Here is a 23,123-nt window from a genome sequence, read left to right on the forward strand (position 1 = left end):
AGCAGTGTTGGAAAAGCACTTACCTGCTGGATCCGTCCATTCTTGCCTCCCTTCACCTGCTGGGTTTCCCGAGCCCTGGGAAACACGGCCTGCAGCCATTAAATTTGAAACAGAGCTAAAATTTGAGGCACGCAGCCTCATTAAAATATTTAAATTAGGGACCTGCCTCTGCAGAGCAGGTTAGTCGCCTGCCCTCAGCTCCTTGCCCGAGCTGGGGCTTAAAATTCCCCCCATGATGTCCTGCTCTGCGCACTGCTGCCTCGTGTTTACACGGTCCTGTGCTTCTATCAGCCGATTTGGAAAATGGAGCCGATGCAGAAGACTTGCTCGACATTTTCCCAGTTGGAGCTGCAGGACAGCAGAGGTGTATCACAGTATAAGATTTCTCACCTTCATACCATTTTATCTTAGTCCAACCCCATGCAGTGGGCCTGGGAAGAAAAAAAATGGTTTCTGCAGGCATGATCTGAGCCAATCCTGTGCCTCAGCATCTTTACATCATGGTCCTAATTTACCTCATAATATAAACACAATGATTTGCAGAACTGCATTTCAGTGGCCTAGGAGAGAAGTTGTAGAAACAGCAGCAGACTTGTGAGGCCCATCCACCAGGATTCAATGGTTAAAATGTCTCTGCTAACTTGTCCTAACCTTGATACACACCCTCAATCTTAGAATAGGCACTTCCTAGCGAAGCAGTGTAGCGAGTTCATTTCCTACACTGTCCATCCCCAGTATGCCTCTACATGAGTCTGCCAATTTTGTGCCAAATTAGGGGTACTTTGTGTACATTTTCACCCATTACGAACAGTGCTTAGAGTGAAACTACCAATTTTGTGTCAAATTCATTTCGCACATTTCCACCCTTAAGGCGAACTATCACTCTTAGACTGCCACTTATATAGGACCCTTAAGGCCATTGAGGATGTTAATACCTTCCATTCGTCTGATCTTGGATAAAAGAACAGATTACATGCTGACTGAGTCACTTAGTCCTAATTTTCTTCTGACTTGCATAAGTTTAAGTTGCCTGTACATGCACTTTCTGGCACTACTGAGACTTGTATGAAAATCCTCTATTTCTCAACCCTTACATAAACCTTTTCACTCTTACTTTTTGTAGCAAAGTAATCCGTGAAGTCTTGAAAGACCCAATGATATATAATTACAATCGACTGTCCAGAACTGGGAGTTCATCTTCCTCCTCAGGATATTTAGCAGGTAAAAGGAACTGAACTTGCATAGTAACATCTCGTTATTTTCTGTTATAAATATTAAGACACTTAAAATGGAGCTAATGGATTCCATGTTTTTTCTGCGTATATACAATTAAAATATTATCTGATTAAAGAGATCCTTTTCAATGTAATTTCTTTCTTAATAAGTTACCACAGATATGGTGTCCTCGTACAACATGGATTTACTCTTTGGAGACACCGGAATCTTACAGAAGAGTAATTCTGATTTCTTCATTTTTACCCGTGAATATCAGCTTCATGCAACTCAGGTTCGTTTGTTCTCAATCTGCTCGGTTTCACACCTAAGTTCAAGGCTGGTTATTGTTTAAAGGTGCAATCTAATTGACTTCAGTAACAAGAAGGGAAATGTTTTTTTTTGGAGAACGTTTGTGATTAATAGAATTTCAGGCCGCCAGCAAGTTCATTAAGGGTGGACTCCAGATTCTGAATCATCGTGCACACGTGTACATGTGACATTAATTGCGTTGGTGATAATAGTGCCATGGCACAGGGAGCCCGCAGACAGTGGCTTCAACCTTGTTAATGGCACATCCATCTGTTTAAAGAAAAGGGGTTTGAAATTTGAGCCAGTATGTTATACCACTGTCAGGAAATGTGGTAAGAGGTGCAAAAGGAGGTTGGCCATGTTGCTCACACTTTATTCTGCTGACTAACCTTGTTTTTGACACTGCCAGGTTTGTAGGGTAATTACTGCATAGATAAATAATGGCTCGGAGTGTGTTACATGGCTGTAACTATAATATTCTTAGTGCACCATGAAAGCGAAGTTCAACAAACACTTAAATATCACAAAGTTATTGCAACCGCGATGTTGCTCTCAAATATACTTTTTTTATAATGTGTGTATAGTTTTGTTTTATTTATATTTTTGGAAGTTCCTGTTGGGGTTTTGTTGCACGAGATCATATCTTCGGTTAAGATTGTTCGCTGCCGCCATTGTGGCCGCCCAATGTGGACATATCCTTCATCATTGCGGGGTCAAGATCCTGGAATTCTCGCTGGGAATTTCCTCAGGGTTGTCCGCCGCAACTTTGGCAGACACCGGAAACCACTTAATCGGGGTTTCTGCCGATCTTCCACTGAAGTTGGGAGAACGCCAAAGAAATTGCCGCACCTCTACTTACACCGTCGTGACAAGGGCTGCGCCAGTTCAAAGAGAAGGCTCGCCACCACCGTCTCACTGCTTTGCCAGTGTCACCCACATCTCAAGAACAAATTAAGAAAAACCTTTCATAAAACAAGAGCTTGACATTCATGACACAACGTTCTATTTGTTGTTCTGGTGACACGATAAGTTTCTGACGAACAGATTCTGTACAGGTTAGAGGAGCCTTGGATAGTGACAATTTCACACAGGACGCACAGAAACATTGAGGTTTATTGGACAATTAAATATAGTTTGCTCTGTCTAATCAAGGATAATGAGCATCAGAAACTCTTATGTTCTACCTGGTAATTACTATCACAAAACATAATTGTTGCCCCAAGAACCCTGGATTTGAACTCTCCTAATGACTTATCAAGTGTATCCAATAAGTAGAAGGGCCATATAAACCAGAAATGTCCACGGTTTGAGTTAAGCTGATTTAGGGCAGCAGATGTGATGCTAAAGTTGGCCTCAGTACCTCTGGGATGGGATAGAGAAAATCAGCCAGGGTCTCCCATTCCTAATTCCTATCCAGTAACCCCAGCAGAAAACATTAGTGTGTGACCTCAGGTGGGGACATGATTGGGTCTGGTTATAATACCCTCCCATGATTAAACAGCTAGCTGATGTTGCTGTGAAGGTTCACACATGAATAATGGTCACTTGAGTAAGGTACCAGAGAGTGACTATTATTCCAACAGCTTCATATTAAGTGTTCAATAAGTGATATTTGTTTCCTTATGCAGTGGCTGGCTTTCTTGGAACTTGGTCTGGTTCCAGCTCTGACTTGATATATTGTCACTGTTATTTATAACATACACTTCTTCACATCTGGAACAGGTATCAATTGAAGCCCAAGGTCTAGACTCATTCTTCAAAGAAAGCTCTAAGGAAGCTCAGGATGATGATGATGAAGCCATGGCCGGTATGTCGGTGATTCTCTTTGATGTCCAGCTCCCTCCAGTTGTGTTCTTCCAAGGATACGGTGACCTAATGGAAAAGCTCTGGTCAGTTACTGAAGAGCCTGCAAGCATAATTAAAGGATCCATTTTACTTATTGACCATCTACAGGTAATAAAGTCCAACATTTTGACTTTTGTTGTAAAATGCAACCTAATTATTACGAACTAGGTTACTACGAACACATACAACAAATATTTCCATTGGTCAGCAGTAGTCAATAGCAACAGTCAAATAAGATGATTGCAATAAAAATTATTATTTTGCCAGTCCCTACAAGTTTGCATTGATGATGAAAGTTGAACATAGCAGCGGTATGTTACAATGCTCAAAGAGGTTTAGATGATAGACAGCAAAAACACTGCAAAGAACAACAATTACATTTAAGCACATATATATATAGGTTTTATATGTGATATATATATGCAACATAAATTACGTCCAATATCAGAATATTGTAATTTAATTTTTGATGTTATGGTGTACACATTTGAAAGTTCCCTTGTCCTGCCTTTACTTAATGTCCCTGTTGTAAATAATTAATACTTTTTAGTGGAACCTGGTGTTTTTCCACTGTAAGCTGTTAGAAAGGAAGAATTTGCATTTATGAAGCACCTTAACACATTCTCAAAATGTCCTAAATCTCTTTCCATCCAATGACTTACTTTGAAATGCAGTCACTGTAATGTGGGCAAATGAGGCGACCAATTTGTGCACATCAAGGTCCCATAAACAGGAAACGGTTTTGGTGGCGTTGGTTGAGGGAGGAATGTTGGCCAGGACACTGGAAGTACTCCCTGCTCCTCTTCCAATAGTCTTACGGAACCTTTTACAGCTACCTGAGCAAGCTCGGTTTAACATCTCATCTATAAGAAAGCACCTCTGACAATACAGCACTCCCTCATTACTGCAGTGAAGTGTCAGCCTAGATAACATGCACAAGGCCATAGTAGAGCTTGAGCCCACTTGCAATCATTTTCTAAAATGTGAAGTCTGTTATTATAGTGGGGAATCGCACAAACATTTTCTACTTGCATTATAAATTTATAGAATTCAAGTGGATGAGTTGAGAAATGAAAAGAGAAACTGCTGGAAACACAGCAGGTCTGTATGTATGGAGAGAACAGACAAGTTATCGTTTTAGGTACAGACCCATATTCAAAACTGAAAAATAAGAGATGAACTGGAATATTAATACAATCAGAATCAGGGGAAGGGAAAATATCTTTGCTTTATCTCGTAATGGGAAATGAACCAGAGCAGATAAGAGAAATAAGCATAGGGGAACAACTAGGCAATAGCAATCATTTTTTTATTCGTTCATGGGATGTGGGCGTCGCTGGCGAGGCCGGCATTTATTGCCCATCCCTAATTGCCCTTGAGAAGGTGGTGGTGAGCCGCCTTCTTGAACCGCTGCAGTCCGTGTGGTGACGGTTCTCCCACAGTGCTGTTAGGAAGGGAGTTCCAGGATTTTGACCCAGCGATGATGAAGGAACGGTGATATATTTCCAAGTCGGGATGGTGTGTGACTTGGAGGGGAACGTGCAGGTGGTGTTGTTCCCATGTACCTGCTGCTCTTGTCCTTCTAGGTGGTAGAGGTCGCGGGTTTGGGAGGTGCTGTCGCAGAAGCCTTGGCGAGTTGCTGCAGTGCATCCTGTGGATGGTACACACTGCAGCCACTGTGCGCCGGTGGTGAAGGGAGTGAATGTTTAGGGTGGTGAATAACATAACATAATAAGATTTAAGATAACAATTGAGAAAGACGTAAGGAAGACAAAGACCAAAGTAATAGATTGGAAAAAAGCTAATTTTGAGGGGATGAGAATACAACCAGGGAATGTAAACTGGAAAAAAAATTGACAGACAAAGAAATAGAACAACAATGGGAAAATATTTAAAACAGTGATCAATAGAGTTCAGGAGAAATATATTCCTCTAACAACAAGAACAAACTAGCCAATAATGAAACAACAGGGATCAATAAAGAGATAAGGGTAAAATTGAAACTAAAGAAAAAAGCATACTCTAAGTACATAGACAATAAAGGAGAGGATGACAAAAGGGAATACGAAGGGGTTAGGAAAGAAGTCAAAAGAATAATTGGGAAAGCAAAGAGGAACTAAAATTCAATTATCAAGGAATATAAAAAGAAATAGTAAAGTTTTCTACAGACACATGAATAACAATTGAAAAATCAGGATAGGAATAAGGTCACTAAGGGATGCACAACATAAACTCACAGGTAGTGACAGCAAAATGGCAGAAATATTGAAGAGTTACTTTGCCTCAGTATTTATCAGCTTGACTAACATGGTGGGCACAACATTAGAAGAAGAGATCAAAAAGGATATAAAGACACTTAAGATAGAAAGGGGGAAGATAATTGATAAATTATTCAAACTTAGAGAGGATAAAAGCCCTGGCCCGGATGCATTGCATCCATGCATATTAAAGCAGTTAGGAAAGAGGCACTATTACATATATGTAAAAAATCATTAGAAATGGGAATAGTGCCAGAGGACTGGTGGACAGCTAATGTTATTCCCATATTTATAAAGGGAGATGGAACAAATCCAGGGAATGATAGACTAATTAACTTAACATTAATGGTAGGAAAGATAATGGAATCTTTACTCAAAGGTATAATAGAGAAACATCTAGAAAACAAAAATATAATAAAGAATAGTCACTGCGGATTTCAGAAGGGAAGGTCGTGCTTGACCAACCTTATTGAATTCTTTGAAGAAGCAACAGAAAGAGTAGACAAGGATAATGTAGTAGATGTAATATATTTGGATTTTCAAAAGACCTTTGATAAGGTACCAGATTGTAGACTCATGACTACAGTCAGAGCATGGTGAAGTCAGGGGACAAGTAGCAGAATGGATAGCAAGCTGGCTACAAAACAGAAAACAGAGAGTAAGGGTTAAGGGTAGATACTCAGACTGGCAAAAGGTGGGAAGTGGTGTTCCACAGGGATCGGTGCTGGGACCACTGTTGTTCACAATTTACATTAACAATTTCAACTTGGGAATTGGAAGTTCAATTTCAAAATTTGTGGACGACACCAAATTGGGGGGGTATAGTTAATACTGAGGAAATGCATCAAAATCCAAGAAAACATTAATAAGCTTGTAGAATGGGCGTGTAATTGGCAAATTAATTTCAATATAGATAAGTGTGAGGTGATGCATTTTGGTAGGAAGGATAAGGAGGCCACATATTGCTTAGATAATAAGAGTATAAATGGGGAAGAGGAGCAAAGGGATCTCGGGTATAGGTGCAAAAATCACTAAAAGTAGCGACGCAGGTTAATAAGGCCATAAAAAAGGCTAACCAAGCACTGGGGTTCATTTCTAGAGGGATAGAATTGAAAAGCAGAGGAGTTATGTTAAACTTATATAGAAACTTGGTTAGACCACACTTGGAGTACTGTGCACAGTTCTGGTCTCCATATTATAAAAAGGGGTATAGATGCATTGGAGAGGGTGCAAAAAAGATTTGCAAGGCTGATACCAGAACTAAGAGGATATATTTATCAGGAAAGGCTGTACAGGCTGGGGGTCTTCTCTCTAGAAAATAGAAGGCTGAGGAGTGACCTGATAGAGGTCTTAAGACAATAAAAGGGTTTGATAGGGTAGACGTAGAGAAAATGGGCTCGATTTTCGCACCCGCGATCGGGTGCGTTCGTGGCGGGGGGGCTGCGAAAATCAGGGATTCCCGGGACGGGTCGGGAGCCCGGCTCCAACCCGCCCCATTTCCGGGTTCCCCACTGACACGCTGACATGTGCGCGCAGCCCCCGCATGTGGGACTCCCACCGGCAATTAAGGTAATTGAACAGGTACTTCAGGTTGTTTATAGACCTGATTGACCTGTTATTTCAGCAGGGATGGGATTTTGCAACTGACTGGGATTGTTTCCCGTACTGGGGGAAACACTCCCAATTCAAATGGACGTGTTGCAGCCATCAGCCTGTGGCAGCTGCAAAGGTCCATTTGACAGGTGGTGGGAGGAGACCCTCACTCATTGCAGGAGGCCACTCTGTCACTTTGGACAAAGTTTGGCCTCCACCACCCTCCTCCTAACAATCAAATTCACCAACTTGCACACTTACCCCGGTGTCCAGAGACATGTACCTACCTTGCGGACCCCCTCAGATGTACATCTTCCGGATGGGGGCCGCCGTAGCTGCAGTCATGACCTCCTCGGAGGGCGAACAGCATCACCAGCCTCACCAGCCTCGCCGGCCACGCCGTCCACCTCTGACACGTGGAGCTCCACAACATAGTGCTGTGACACATCCACCTACACAGCAGGAGGGAGGGCAACTGCAGAGAGAGATGCGTCGCAGAGGTCACTACCCTCGCCACAGGGTCCACAGACCGAGGCTCAGCTTCCTGGACCTCTCCGAGCAGCAGTGCACACGGAGGCTCAGAGTCACTCGACATGTAGTCGTGGACATCTGCAGCCTCCTTCATGCCGAGCTGCTCCCCGCTGGCCTGAGCACCATCTGTCAAAGTCACCACTGCCCTCAACAACTTCTCCTTCGCATCCTTCCAGGGTGCCACCGGGGACATCGCCGACGCCTCTCAGTCGTCTGCACAAAAGAGCCCTGAAAATACACCTACACCCACTCTGCAGTGACACAATAGGTGGCATCAGTTGTGGGTCTTCATTGTGATCCTCAGGAAAGGGCATTATTGCACAAACCAGACAAGATTTGCAAAGACGTGGCAGTAGTGGTGACAATATAATATGTAATGTGAGTTGCTCAGAAATTAAATATAAGTAACACCCATGACAAACCCTCCAACACCCTTGTGCATCCCCTTCATGCTCATGACACGTTTGCCTTACGCTTCCTACTGCACATATGTGATGCATGCCCTGTGGCTGCAGCACGGGTAGTGGCAGATTGAGTGAGGCTGACCGTGAAAGAGATGCACGAGAGGGTGAGTATGAGATAGAGCCATGAGATTGTATGAGGATTGGGTTGAGTGGTAGTGGCGGGATGAGTACTGGCGAGGTGAGTCGGTGCAGGTAAGTTGAGGATGAGCTTTGAGTGGGTGTGAGGAGTGATGTGATAGAGTAGTGTTGGCAGTGCAAAAGGAGATGTGGGGTGGTGGCAGTGATGTGGCAGACGGAGTGTAGGGGAATGATTAAGTGTACTCACTTTGGCTGACCTACTTAGGTCATTGCAGCGCCTCCTGCACTGTATGCAGGTGCGTGATATGTTGGTGGTGCAGGTGACCTCCTCTGCCACCTCGAGCCAGGCCTTCTTGGTGGCAGAGGCAGGCTGCTTCCTCCCACCCTCTGGGGGGAGGATCTCTATCCTCCCCCTCCTCCTCACCCCATCCAATAAGAGCTGGAGTGAGGCATCATTAAACCTGGGAGCAGCCTTCCCCCTGGGCTGCTCCATGCTGTAATTTTTCCTATTTTCTGCAGCATCTGTCAGTGGAGGACTGCCCCTTTAAATAGGGCTCCTCCAGCTGACAGACCTTACTGCGCATGCACAGCCCGCCCGCCGCGCACATCAGCAGCGGGGAACCCGGAGGAGAAGGTAAGTGGATCCAATCAGCCTGCGATTGCGCGCGGTGCAGACTGATTTCACCGGGCGCGTTACCCACGCACCCAATAGACCCCCTGCCGCGAACCCACCGCCCTGGCAATATCGGGCTCAATGTTTCCATTTGTGGGTGAGTCCAAAACTAGAGGTCATAAATATAAGATGGTCACTGGTAAATCCAATAGGGAATTCAGGAGAAAATTCTTCACCCAAAGTGTGGTAAGAATGTGGAACACACTACCACAAGGGGTAGTTGAGGCAAATAGCATAGATGCATTTAAGGGGAAGCTAGATAAACACACGAGGGAGAAAGGAATCGAAGGATATCCTGATAGGGTTAGATGAAGTCGGGAGAGAGGAGGCTTGTGTGGAGCATAAATGCTGGCATAGACCAGTTGGGCCGAATGGCCTATTTCTGTGCTGTAGACTCGATGTAACTCAATGTAATATATAAAACACAGAGAGAGGAATCATGAGTGGAATGATACAGATCATCTCAGTCAAGTAATGGACAGAAACATTAAAACTTTGAAGAGGCAAAGGGTATATAAATAGCTGATAGAGTGGGAGGCCTGGGGAAATGTGAGGAAATAGGAGAGAGATGGAAAACATGGGGTCAAGGTGTGAAATTAAAAAAGGTTTGAAAATAGGATATCGATGAAGTCAATGTGCGTCTTGCATCGAGCTTCAAGAACTTCATTAATCGAGGTGTGACTGCTTCAATTTAGGAAGCTTGGGATGGTTCAAACTGCATCTAATCAATAGAGATAACACATTTCCCCATGTGTACTCGGCACAGATTGAAAACACTTGCTGTTGCTGGCCAAGTTGAGTGTTCAATTTCCTCTTTCCCGCAGGCAATCCCGCTACAGTCTGGGCTTCAAGCAAGCGTTGAATTCCAAGGGGGGCTTGGAATTGACATTTCAGGCAACATTGAGCTCAGCTTGTGGAGTCAAAATTCTAAAACCAACATCAAAAATAGGTACGTAAGTAAAAGTATTGAAGTCAGACCAGGCATCCAGCATTTCATTGTGTTTTTTTTATTAATGTAGCATTGATATAATTCATTAAAAAATTAATAAATTATACAGGATAATCTAGTCTGACCTAAGTTGCCCCATTCAATCAGTTTAGCCTGACTTTGACTCATTTCAATGCTCCACATCCACAACATTGGACAATCAGCACTATCACTACCAATGGTTCAGCTCCAACAGGTTACAAGTGAGTTCTCGGCACTTCCATCAGGCTGTTAGTAAAAATACAATCAGATAAGAGTGCCTCCAGTTTAGTAGTTTCAAGTGAAAGTAAGCTTGAGCAAATATAGGGAATGAAAAGCCGAGAGACTACACTGGCATTCCCTCCCTAAACCCCTCTGCCGCTCCACCTCTCTCTCCTCCTTTAAGACGCTCCTTAAAACCTACCTCTTTGATCAAGTTTTTGGTCACCTGTCCTTGTGTGTCAGGAACGATTATCAAACAAAATTTGACACCAAGCCTCATAACGAGATATTAAGACAGGTGGCCAAAAGCCTGGTCAAGAGGTAGGTTTTAAGGAGCAGCTTAAAGGAGGAGAGATAGGCGGAGAGATTTAGGAGGAAATTCCAGAGCTCAGGGCCTAGGCAGCTGAAGACAAGGTCGCCAATGGTGGGACGAAGGAAATCGGGGATGCACAAGAGATACTCCACGTGGCGTCTGTCTGTGCTACCCACTGTCTTAGTAGTCTTTTTTTTAACCACAGTCATGCAATATATATGTAGGTTGCCACAGTGCTGAGGAAATTATGCCATCTGTGAAACATTCGCTGGCAATTTAATAGAGTTATTAGGATTTGCAAAACTTTGCCTGGTCAATAAGAACATAAGAAATAGGAGTAGGCCATACGGCCCCTCGAGTAAGATCATGGCTGATCTTCGACCTCAACTCCACTTTCCTACCCAATCCCCATATCCCTTGATTCCCCAGAGTTCAAAAATCTATCGATCTCTGCCTTGAATATACTCAACGACTCTGCACCTACAGCCCATCTTGGAAGGGTAAATGTAGATCTGTTTCTTGTTTGCTTGATAACACTCTTGTTAATTGTTGGTACATAATTGCAATATTTTTTCAATTGAACTGCAGAGGGGCACTGGTGATTAATTCTGTAATCAAAGTGGACGCCTCCTTTGTTCAAGCGGGAGTGAACAGCAGTTCCGAGGCCGAAGCTTCTTTGGATTTTGTCAGCACCGTAAAATTTTCGGATTCTCCAATTCTGATCTGTCTACAGCTGCTAAAGGAGCCATTCCCGTACAGGTAAAACAGGTTAAAGGCCAATCTTCTATCCATGCTGCATTCTCATTAATAAAACAAGAGTTTTGATTCATTTTTTAACCTGTTACTTTTTACTTTAAAGCTCGTTCTGTTACCTTTCTTCAGGTATAACCAGAGCTCCTAATACTCCGCAGCCATGGAATTTCTCTTCTGTCTTTCGGATGAGACGTTAAACCCAGGCCCTGTCTGCCCTCTCAGGTGGACGTAAAATATACTTCAGCACTATTTCGAAGAAGAGCAGGAGAGTTCTCCCCGGTGTTCTGGCCAGTATTTATCCTTCAACCAACATCACTAAAACATCTGGTCATTATTACATTGCTGTTTGTGGGATCTCGCTGTGCACAAATTGGCTGCCGCCTTTCCTACATTACAACAGTGACTACACTTCAAAAGTACCTCATTTACTGTAAAGCGCTTTGGGACGTCCTGAGGTCATGAAAGGCACTATAAAAATGCAAGTTTGTTCTTTCGTTCTTTCTTTCTTTCTTTCCATTTTCCATATTCCATATTTTCCTTCCCAACTGTGGCTGTATTGGGGCCAGTACCTGGTGTATCGTTACCTGATCGCTTGATTCCAAATGGTTTCTGGTGACACCACTCTTCTAACTTGCACTGATTCACAACTCCTTAATCCCTGTGTATGTCACACCTTGCACAATTAGCCTACAAAGTGTGAAATGATTGGCAGTTAATATCACCCCATTGATCTCAACTCCATCATCCGATCCACAGATCTATAAAGTGGGAGCCCAAGATGGTTAAAAAAAAACATTTGTAAACAATTTTACAACACCAAGTTATAGTCCAACAATTTTATTTTTAATCCCACAAGCTTTCGGGGGCTTCCCCCTTCCTCAGGCGGTGTGGAAATGACATTTTCGAATCCTTCGCATTTTAAGATCTTAAAATTGGTGTTGTAAAATTGTTTACAATTGTCAACCCCAGTCCATCACCGGCATCTCCACATCAAAAAAAAACATATGGGATACTAGATTTTGTAAATAGGGGCATGGAGTACAAACGCAAAGAGGTAATGATAAACCCATAGAAAGCATTGGTTAGGCTGCAGTTTTGAAAAGGGCATATTGGAAATACGAGCACACCCAATTCACAGCCTGCGGGATTTCCATTCCCTTAAATGGCCTGCAAATCGGTGGCTACTGACCTTACGCCCATGTTCCCGATAAGCCCCTCTGTCACTCGAAGCTCTACGCTGGCACTGTTAAGTGGTAAAAGTTGCCCAACAGTGCCAAATCATCCAGCATCACCATGACCAAAGCGGCCTTTGGGAAGCTGGGACTGATTGGTGGCGATGTGTCCTGAACCATTCACAGGAGAGATTCTCTGTACAGTTCTCATTCATGATTTTCATTAAGCTCCTGAAGTGTATCCATACTATTCACTGAATGAATATAGGCTGAGATTGGAGTTCAGTAAGATCTGAATGTCAGATCAAAATCTTAGGTAAACAGTGCACATTATCATGTACCTGCTGTTGAGCTGTATGAAAAGACACCTGAAATAAGCCCAGGAGATAGAATATCCAAGGGAAAATTACAAGCATTGGGAATCAGGAAATGGAGCCAGGAAATGCTGAACACACCCAGCATCTGTAAAGAGAAGACGGGTTAATCTGTTGGGTACGGTTGGACCCTTTGTGGTGGGACTTGCTGTGTATTTCCAGCATTTGCTGTTCCATGTGTTTGATTAAGAATCGGCAGCCAATTGTTTGAAGCTGGATAGTAAAAAAGAAAGAATTTGCTTTTATACACCACTTTCTATGTCCTCAGAATGTCTCAAAGCACTTCACAGCCAATTAATTATTTTTGACGTGTTGTCACTATTGTAATTTAAGCAAACGCGGCAACCAATTTGTGCTCAGCAAGGTCCCACAAACAGCAAAGGAAATAAATAACTAGTTTCTGGTGGTGTTGGTTGAGGGATAAATGTTGGCCAGGACACCGGGGAGAACTCCTCTTCCCTTCTTCGATATCTTATGTTCACCTGACCAGGCAGTTCTCATCCTAAAGACGGCACCTCCGACAGTGCAGCACTCCCTCAGTACTGCTCTGCAGTATCAGGCTGGATTACGGGCTCTAGTCTCGGGAGTGGGACTTGAACCCATGACTTTCTGACTCAGAGGTGCGTGCGCTCTCCTCTTATTAGTTGTTCTGTGGGGTCCTACAGATTGTTTAATGTCATTCCAGTTTGCCCTTTTATGAGATTGGCTCATTTTGATTCATTACGTTCAAATATCTCCACTATCTCCAAAGTTGTACTTTATCAGAGAATATAAGCAAACCTTGGTAATGAGTCTTAAGTTGTCTCTTCCTCCTTGTTTTCAGAGAGACGGTTACAATGTACGAGTCTTTGCAAAAGGGGGTCCAGTTTACCATCAGGAAGAAGAGAATGATGACCGTCCAGGGCACAGAGCTCCCGCTGCATCGGGCCAACTCTGAAATGTGTAAGGAGCTGCTCTCAAAGCAGTCGTAGGCTTCGGACTGGGTAGTGAACTGGTTTGACACTGAGTGTTCCTGTCCAAGGGCAGAATTAGCAACATCGAGAATTTCCTCGCAGCTGCTCCCGCTCCCCTGCCGTAACTTCGCTGGAAGTGTGGCATAAACCCCATTTACACGTGGCTCCAAGGAAATTCCCGGCCTAGGTATATCTGTTGCCAGGCAAGTTAGGGTTAACCAGTCCTCTTCCAGATGTAATCATTGAGGTGGTGATATTAGTGACGTAAAGGGTAAGAGAAAAATGCCAATGTGAAAATCAGTGAAAGCCATAAGAAGTATGGCTTCTACTTAACTTGTAGAAACAAGAGTAAATCCTACTGTGGTTTTAAAAGCCACTTGTCAAAGCTGCAGTATGTCATGTTGACCTGTGTTGGTTAACCTTTCAAATCACTAGCATTGCAGTGTTTCATAAAACTCTGTCTCCCATTCCCTAATCAGTGCTTTGATATTTTTGTTTTGCCTTTTGCACAGTTTTTTTTTCTTCCCATTTTAATCCTCTTATCAGTTCCATTCACGCCCATGTGTTCATCAACCAGAAGGTCAGAACAATGGGTTTTGACTTGTCTGCCTTTTTCTGTTGACCCATTAAAAGGTCAGTGAGGTTACAGTGGATGGTTTGAAGGTGACTCGCTTCTCCATGAGACATCAAATAGACGGAAACAGGCATTGAATTGTCCAAATGCTGTCCGCAAAAAATCAGGTGATATGGCTCCCATTTGCAATGTTGAATTTAATGCATTCAGAATAAATAAAACCCATCTTTATCAGTGGGTTTCACCCATTAGCTCTGGAAGAGTTGCACACTTTGGATCGAAGCTGCCACATTCCGAACGCTGAACTCACGCCGGAATAAAAAAGCTTGCTATCGCTCACAACAGTCACCGCTCCTTTTTAAAATAAAAACAGAAAGTGCTGGAGGAGCTCAGCAAGTCAGGCAGCATCTGTGGAGAAAGAAACAGAGTTAATGTTTCAGGTCGAAGACCATTTGTCAGATTTAGCTCTTCAAGGCCTCACTCCCCCTCCCTATCTCTGTAAACTTCTACAACCCTCTGAGATCTTTGTATTCCTCCAAATCTGGCCTCTTGTATATCCTCCATTCCCATCACCGCACCATTGGCTGCCATGCCTTCAGCCATCTAGGCCCTAAGCTATGGAATTCCCTCCCTATACCTCTGCATCTCTCCACCTCCCTCTCTTTCTTTAAGACCCTCCTTAAAGCCCACCTCTTCGACCAAGCTTTTGGTCACTCCTCGTAATATCTCCTTTTTTGGCTTGGTGTCAATTTGGCATCAGTGAAGCGCTTTGGGGCATTTTACTACATTAGAGGCGATATATAAATGCAAATTTTTTTGTTGTTTTTCTTTTCTAATTTATCTGCTCCCCACCTTTGTTTACCTCCTCCTCTGAAAGCTGACTGTCCTTCAGTGTCACATCTGAGCAACCTATCTTAATGTGTGAGCCTAGACATCGACTGCGAGCGAGCTGTTCAATGGAGGGAGAGGTCGACCGACCCCGGGACCATCATGTCCTCATCCGAAATCAGAGAGCGGCCAGGTGTCGGAATCCTGCCCAATGACTGTCCCCCTCCCTATGCTGAGGCCAATTCGAGCAACCCTGGCCGAAATCCGTTAACTCAGCGCAAGCTGAGATTAAAACCTGGGGCCACGTGTACTGGTTCGTTTAACCCACCAATTGCATTCTATAACTGGAGCAGCTGAGTGAACTTAAACTTCGACCCCTCCTGGCACCTCTGTCCCACCCAGCACATCCTGCCACAGTGTAGTACGTCATTGATCGAGTGCACCAAGCGGTAAATGTTCAACTTTGGGTGTGGGTGTCTTTTGTCCGATTTCCCGGTACCCGTTCCATGAGAGCTAAAGGTGAAAATTTGACAACATAGCCAGGCTAACGCTCGAGATAAAGTTTCCGACCTACGCGTTTAATGGAAGAGCAAATCGCCAAGTAATCAAATGCAAAAAGAGGTGGGCCCTGAAATTTCGGGTCATTGTTGACCGTTACTAAGGAATCAATCCCCTCCAATTATGTTTCCTCCTTCCATCGTTTGGGACCTTCTTAATGACCAGTAAAGAAACGCTGCCTCATCTCAGCAAGCGTGGCTTCCGTTGGGACTAACTAGGGAATGGGTTGAAATTTCCAGAGCAGGAATTCCCAAAAAAGACCTCAAAACTGGCGGCAGACTGCGCCCCACAACCTACTTTAGAATTTGGGCTTCTGTTTGTGGTGGATCCACATTCCACCCCATATTCCGGGCACCCCCTGGCCATTCCACCTACTTTGCATCCTCCCACCCCGTCCCGCAGGAATTTCGGCCGTATAATATCTAGCCAGTGAGAGTAAAGTTGGCCTCGGGGGGTAGAGAATTGACCGCCCGTTTTACACTGCGTTTCGTTTTTCTTTTCCATTGACTTCAATAGGAAAGGTAATCGAGCAGAGTGTAAAACGGGGCTGCTGATTTGCTACCAAGACAAGACAAAGTTCACTCCCCATGTTCTCTATAAAAATTAATACCAACAAGGGTTTACCAAAGACTGCAAACCATACTCTATTTTGAATAAATTAATTTGTGCCAAGTTTACCCACATTATTTTATAGAGTTGTTGGGTAAATCCCATTTCAATATATAACCAACAAGCAAGGTACTTCAGCTTTGACCTTTGAACTCTACCCAGGGGCCTAAATTTTAGAACACATACCTAATGAAAGCATTTTTTGGTGTGTAAATTTAATTTTTTAAATCTGTAGTTAATCTATTTGCAGTCAGCACTGTTTACAATCGTTCTGTTTTGTTATATGTTTAATTGAATTATGCACTGTCTTTATGAATTTAACTTTTTGTCACAGTTCGAAACTTTTCGATATGGACGCACTAGTCATAGGGTTGCCAACTCTGCTTGGGTGTATTTCTGAAGGTTTCATCACATGACCTCCCGCCTTGAACCGTCCCGCCCCCACATTGGCCCATCCTTCAGAATCACTGCCTTCCCACATCAATTGGAAAGGTAACGGACTCTTTGTCACCCAATTAGATTAATCTTGACGTTAGTCAAACAGTCTATTTTTCCCATCTCCAATATTTAACAACTAATAAATGAAAGTGTTCAAAGAAAATGAAAAAAACACAATTTTGTTCAATGCCCCCAATGTTTTTACTCCCGGGTTGCTCGCAGCAGTGGCCTGGAGATTAATGTTCAATTCCTGGAGACTCCAGGACAATCCTGGAGGGTTGGCAACCCTATTTAGTTAGGAGAAAAATAGATAGATTCTTTTCAGAAAATAATATTTTGGGATACAGTGTATGAGTAATTTGTGACATGACATAGAATCATGGAAAATTACGGCACAGAAGGAGGCCATTCGGTTCATCGTGTCCGTGCTGGCCGAAAAAGACCTTAATCCCAATTTCCAGCCCTTGGTCCGTAGCCCTGTAGGTTACGGCACATCAAGTGCACATCCAAGTACTTTTTAAATGAGTTGAGGGTTTCTGCCACTACCACCCTCTCAGGCAGTGAGTTCCAGACCCTCACCACCCTCTGGGTGAAAAAAATTCTCCTCAGCTCCCCTCTAATCCTTCTACCAATTACTTTAAATCTTTGTCCCCTGGTCACTGACCCCTCTGCTAAGGGAAATAGGTCCTCCCCATCCACTCTATCTCGGCCCCTCATAATTTTATACACCTCAATTAAATCACCCCTCACTCTCCTCTGTTCCAATGAAAACAATCCCAGCCTATCCAATCTTTCCTCATAGCTAAAATTCTCCAGTTCTGGCAACATCCTCATAAATCTCCTCTGCATCCTCCCTAGTGCAATCACATCTTTCCTGTACATGTGGTAAGTGTAGCAATCTTGAGAGGAACAGGTGACTTTGGACCTATGGTTCCCAGAGCTCTCCACCACTGAGGTTTCCTCACCTCATGTCTGGGCCTATGTTGTAGACTGAATGATGGAGATTGATTGCTACGATTAGTTAACAACATTCCAATATGCTCATCGAGTCCCTGTGACACACAGAGAACCCTGACGCAGTTTGTCGGTGTCAGTGGGCAGACCGAGCTCCGGGCACACTTCATCGGTACCAGGTGATGAGTGGTCCAGCTGGAGGCCCTTGAAGTGACCTTCGCAGGCTGCCCGGGAAAAGGTACGTTTCTTCATTTTCCTTCGATTTTTGTGAGGCTTGGAGGAGCGTTCGTGGCCCTCCTTGCCCCACAGGAATCTTCCGGCCCTGTGCCAGCCCATCTACGCACCCACCTCTCCCCCCGCCACCTCCAGAAATGTCTCCCTCCCCGCCCTGGATAAAATTTCTGGATCCACTTGATGGCCTAGCCATCGGAATTCCCCGCCTGCCGCCGACTGACAGGGCACCTGAGAGCACTGGGGCAACTCTTGTAGCTTGCCAGTCTAATGTAAATCAGGCCCAGCACTCAATATGGCTCAGGCCATAGCGGCCCAACAATAGCAGCGTGTAATTATTGACGTGTTCTCGCCGCCATTTTACTGGGGGCCTCAGCGTAGGCGGCCCAAGCGCCCACCTGTTTCAGGCGAGGCCCTCATTCCAATATGATAATCGAGTTCCTATGACACGCGGAGAACTCTGACGCAGTTTGTCGGTGTCAGTGGGCAGATGACAACAGGCGATTGTATTGCCCATCACCCACCTGATTACCACCCAGGGTTAAAGCCAAACATTCAGATCCAGTGATTGAACTCATGCGGATGACCCTATAATACAGTGGTTTTGAAATGCTCTCAGACTTGGCCTTGAAGTAATCGTTATTTGTTTAAGCAGTCTAGTCATTATGCTGGTTTTGAATTACCAATGTCTACAGCAGAGTGCACAGTGAAGAGTGATTGTACTGGTTTGAACCTGTGGCACTCTACAAAAGAATTACACTTTGTATAAAAAATTCCCTATTAATTTTCAGGCCCACTGCTGGGACCTGCCAGTGACCCCCCCCCCCCTCAGTTCTAAAGCCTGGGCAACGGATGCTTTAACTATTCAGGGTGGAACTCTCAGAGAGCCACCCTACCCCTATGAGGGGGCAGACACTCGAGGCCAGCAACTGCCCAAAGAAGAGGCAGCGGAAAGTTTTAAATCTTCCAGTCAGGAGGCTCAGGGGCCGCTGGGAGACTGGGCAACCAATGCGACTGGGGACAATGACTGCCGTTCGCCTGTGGGTCTCAACGCAGAGCCCAGAAAGGGTCCCACCCCTGCTCTCAGAACACATATACTGGTCCCACTGGGCCTATCGGGGTGGGGGTGACTCCAATGATGGAACGGGGGGGACGGGACAGTAGAAATATCCACCACCCCCTCCCCCAAAGCACAATTTTGTGGGATCTTTAATAATGAAGTGGAACCTCGATGGACCTGGGCTCTGGCCTTCCCCCATTCCCCTCACCACATTCCATTCCCGGTTAGTCCACCCACCCTGTTTTACAGAAGTTTTGCTCCATTAAGTTTAAACGGTAATGGTTTATTCAGCACAGGCCTCACAACATCAAACATTCGCACGTCATAAGTTAGCTAGAAATTTCTGCAGGGAAGTATTCTGTAAATCCTACTTTTTCTTTCTGTAATGAGATTTTCCGTGAAGTCTTATTGATTCGCAAATTCGTCATGTTGAGCGAGAGAGAAAGAAGGAACATGTACTTATTATATCCTCAGGATGCCCCAAAGTGCTTCACAGCCATGAATTACATTTTGAATTGTAGTGGATGCTGCTGTGTAGGCTTTGGGTACAGTCGCCTTAAGGGTATTGTACTGAACTAGCAATTCAGAGGTTGTGAGTTCAAATCCCATCATGGCAAGTTTGAAAATTGAACTAATTAAATCTGGTGATTTGTGAGTTGGCACCAGATCAAATGAGCATGAAAGCTGCCGGATTGTCATAAAAGCCCATCTGGTTCACTAATGTCCTTCAGGGGAAGGGAACCTGTCTGGCCTACACAAGACACCAGACCCACACTACATAGTTGGTTCTTAATGCCTGCAGGGCAGCTAGGAATGGGCAATCAATGTGGCCACATTCAGCGAATAAATACACTAAAAAATGCAGCAGCCAAATTGCCAATAGCAAGATCCCGCAAATGAGATGAATGACTGGTTAATCTGTTTTTGGGCGGTGTTGGTTGGGGACACCTGGAGAACTCCCTGCTCTTCAGTAGTCTGTTAGTTTTATTGCTGCAGTTGTTTTCATTCGATTTCTTATTTCTGCGGCATTAATGGACAAATAAATTCAGTAAAATACAGGTTACCTGAATAGATAATACAGTCCCACTACTTGCACCGACCAAGCTTACCACCGACAGCCGCCTATAATCCGGCAAATGGCACTGACCATTTACCATCACCATAGGCGTCAATCACAAAGGCGCCGGATATAAGGTATTAAGGGCAGTTCAAGAAGTTCTTCATTAATTTTGTCCGTTTGTAAATGGTGACTTTAATTGTTCAGCTGTCTCCCTCCTTTCTGTCACACTTTTGGAAGGAGGTGAGTACTCTTTGTTCTATCCTAAAACTGGCTAATTATCAGCATCGCGGAGGCAGTTGCGAACTGGAGACGTCAGGCGATCTGCATCAAACCTGTTTTTTTTTAAATTAAGTTGGTTACTTTGCTTTTGGTTTTACCGTCCATCGCATTTAGCCGGTGGATGGCCTTAACACTACGCCCGCTATAAACAGCGGAGACTATAATAATATAACTAAAACCTCTAAACACTGCAATGTGGGATAGTTGGAGTGTATGCTTGCATTCCCTCCAGTATAGAAGATTAAGCAGTGATCGAATTGAGGTGATTAAGATGATTAAAGGATTTGATAGGATAGATAGAGAGAAACTATTTCCTCTGGTGGGGGAGTCCAGAACAAGGGGGCATAACCTTAAAATTAGAGCTAGGCCGTTCAGGGGTGATGTCAGGAAGCACTTCTTCACACAAAGGGGAGTGGAAATCTGGAACTCTCTTCCCAAAAAGCTGTTGAGGCTGGGGGTCAATTGAAAATTTCAGAACTGAGATTGATAGATTTTTGTTAGGCAAGGGTATTAAAGGTTACGGAACAAAGGCGGCCAGATGGAGTTAAGATACAGATCAGCCATGATCTAATTGAACGGCGGAACAGGCTTGAGGGGCTGAATGGCCTGCTCCTGTTCCTATTAGTTGAATACATATCCGGTGGAAGTTGTCTGTTATACATCTCCGCCCGATCGAAGTCAAGGGAAAGGAAAGTTACCGGGGTGTAGAAAGAGCAGCTGATCCACTACTGCCTGTTGTGTGACTGTGTCAAGGTTGAAATCTACCCCAGTGAGTCTCGCACCGTGCTTTGGATCAATCTGACTGTATCCTAATATAATTAAGGCTGGATTATTCAATGGGGGGATATTTGTATTAAAAATAATCTTAGGAGGATTGGGTGGCATAAAAGAACCAGGGGGGAGATGAGGAGAAATGTTTTAATGCAGCGAGTTATTATGATCTGGAATGCATTGCCTGAAATGGAAGCAGATTCAGTAGTAACTTTCAAAAGGAAATTGGCTAAATATATTTAAAAAGGAAAAATTGACAGGGCTATGGGGAAAGAGCAGGGGAGTGGGACTAATTGGACAGCTCTTTCAAAGAGCCGGCACTGGCACGATGGGCCGAATGGCCTCCTTCTGTGCTGTAAGATTCTATGATTTTATAAGTGGGCTGGCACTTTCACCTCTGGGACCTGGGTGGGAAATGGAAATGACACACTAGTGCAGTAGGGCTTGATCTTCTAAGGCCAGGGGTTAAGCCACATTGCTGGAGCAGAATACAAAGATCTGACTTCGATCTGGGCGCCTGTAATGGGAAAATGTTCTATTCACAGGGCTGTCGTCCCCGACCATAAATAAATCGCTCTGCTTTTCTTTCGAATCGACTGCTGATCATTTATCGTGACCTCCTCCTTCCCCCAACCCTTTTCCGAGTGTTTAAAATTTGGAATTCACCATTAGGATGTCTATTTTTGTAAGAGCTTAGAATTTCTACTTCAGTCAAAATATATTTCACACGGTGCTAATGACTGCTGGCCCCAGTGGTTAAAATCATTTAATCAACCACATGCTGCGTATGCTTACGTTGAATGTTCCAGAATGTTCCTCATTTCCGTCCTTTTGAAATGCGGGCTGTACCACAGTAATAATTGCTGTTTAACTCAGCCGTGGTTCAGTTGGTAGCATTCTCACCTCTGAGTCAGAAGGTTGTGGGTTCAGAATCCCACTCCAGAGATTTGAATATAAAATCTAGGCAGACACTACAGTGCAGTACTAAGGGAGTGCTGCACTGTTGGAGGTGCCAACTTTCGGATGAGATGTTAAACCGAGGCTCTGTCTGCCTTGTCAGATGGACATAGAAAAGATCCCATGTCACTATTCGATCAAGAGCAGGGGAGTTCTCCCTGGTGTCCTGGGCCAATATTTATCCCTCAACAATCATCACTAAAACAGATTATGTGGTCGTTTTATCTCATTGCTGTTTTTGGGACCTTGCTGTGTACAAATTGCCTGCTGCATTTGCCTACATTACAACAGTGACTACGTTTCAAAAGTAATTCATTGGCTGTGAAGCACTTTGGGACGTCCTGAAGTCATGAAAGGTGTTATTTAAATACGCGTTCTATCTGACTAGATTAAATTGACTTTTGTTTTAATTTATCCATGACTGTCATAATTTGTTTTGAATAAAATGATGAATTTGGAAATAATCTGAACGAGTTTCATTCGATGATGTATAGCTGTAACCTCCTCCAGCCCTACAACCCTCCGAGAACTCTGCGTTCCTCCAACTCTGGCCTCTTGTGCATGCCCACTTCATTTGCCCTTTGCCCCACCACTGGTGCCCATTCGTTCAGGTGCCTAGGCCCTAAGCTCTGGAATTCGCTCCCTAAACCTCTCCACCTCTCTCTCCTCCTTTAAGACACTCCTTAAAACCTACCTCTTCGACCAAGCTCTTGGTCACCCGTCCTAACGTCTCCTTCTTTGGCTCAGTGTCAATTTTTGTCTGTGAGGAGCCTTGAGAGGTTTTACTACCTTAAAGGCGCTATATAAATGCGAGTTGTTGCTGTAGTTGTTGATGTCAAAGGTTATGGTTCTGAGGGGCTTCCAGTAGTTGCCAAGAGAATCCACCTCGCTCAGCAAATGAAAAATAATTGCTGATGATGAGCAGGCGGAAATCTGAAGCCGGTGGGGGGGTGCAGGAGAGGAGTGGGGATGGGGGAGGGGAGTGGAGGAGCAGAGTGTGGGGGAGGGGAGTGCAGGTGGGGAGGGGAGTGGGGGTTGGGGAGGTGGGGGAGGATGCCTCACACTAACTGGCAGCGGGACAGAA

General features: G+C 44.3%; 1 protein-coding gene across 1 annotated transcript in view; it reads left to right on the forward strand.

Annotated features, from left to right (window-relative positions):
• The window catches only part of LOC137304151 (microsomal triglyceride transfer protein large subunit-like), an 83,329-nt gene extending 60,826 nt beyond the window's left edge, over positions 1–22,503 (forward strand). Inside the window, exons 12-17 of the mRNA XM_067972651.1 lie at positions 1,124–1,221; positions 1,386–1,507; positions 3,247–3,477; positions 9,791–9,915; positions 11,057–11,227; positions 13,591–22,503. Coding sequence (XP_067828752.1) covers positions 1,124–1,221; positions 1,386–1,507; positions 3,247–3,477; positions 9,791–9,915; positions 11,057–11,227; positions 13,591–13,738 — 895 coding nt within the window. The 3' untranslated portion in view covers positions 13,739–22,503. The remainder of the gene's footprint in view (positions 1–1,123; positions 1,222–1,385; positions 1,508–3,246; positions 3,478–9,790; positions 9,916–11,056; positions 11,228–13,590) is intronic.
• Positions 22,504–23,123: the final 620 nt, after the last annotated feature.

Source organism: Heptranchias perlo, chromosome 36, assembly GCF_035084215.1.
Source record: "Heptranchias perlo isolate sHepPer1 chromosome 36, sHepPer1.hap1, whole genome shotgun sequence".
Taxonomy (NCBI): domain Eukaryota; kingdom Metazoa; phylum Chordata; class Chondrichthyes; order Hexanchiformes; family Hexanchidae; genus Heptranchias; species Heptranchias perlo.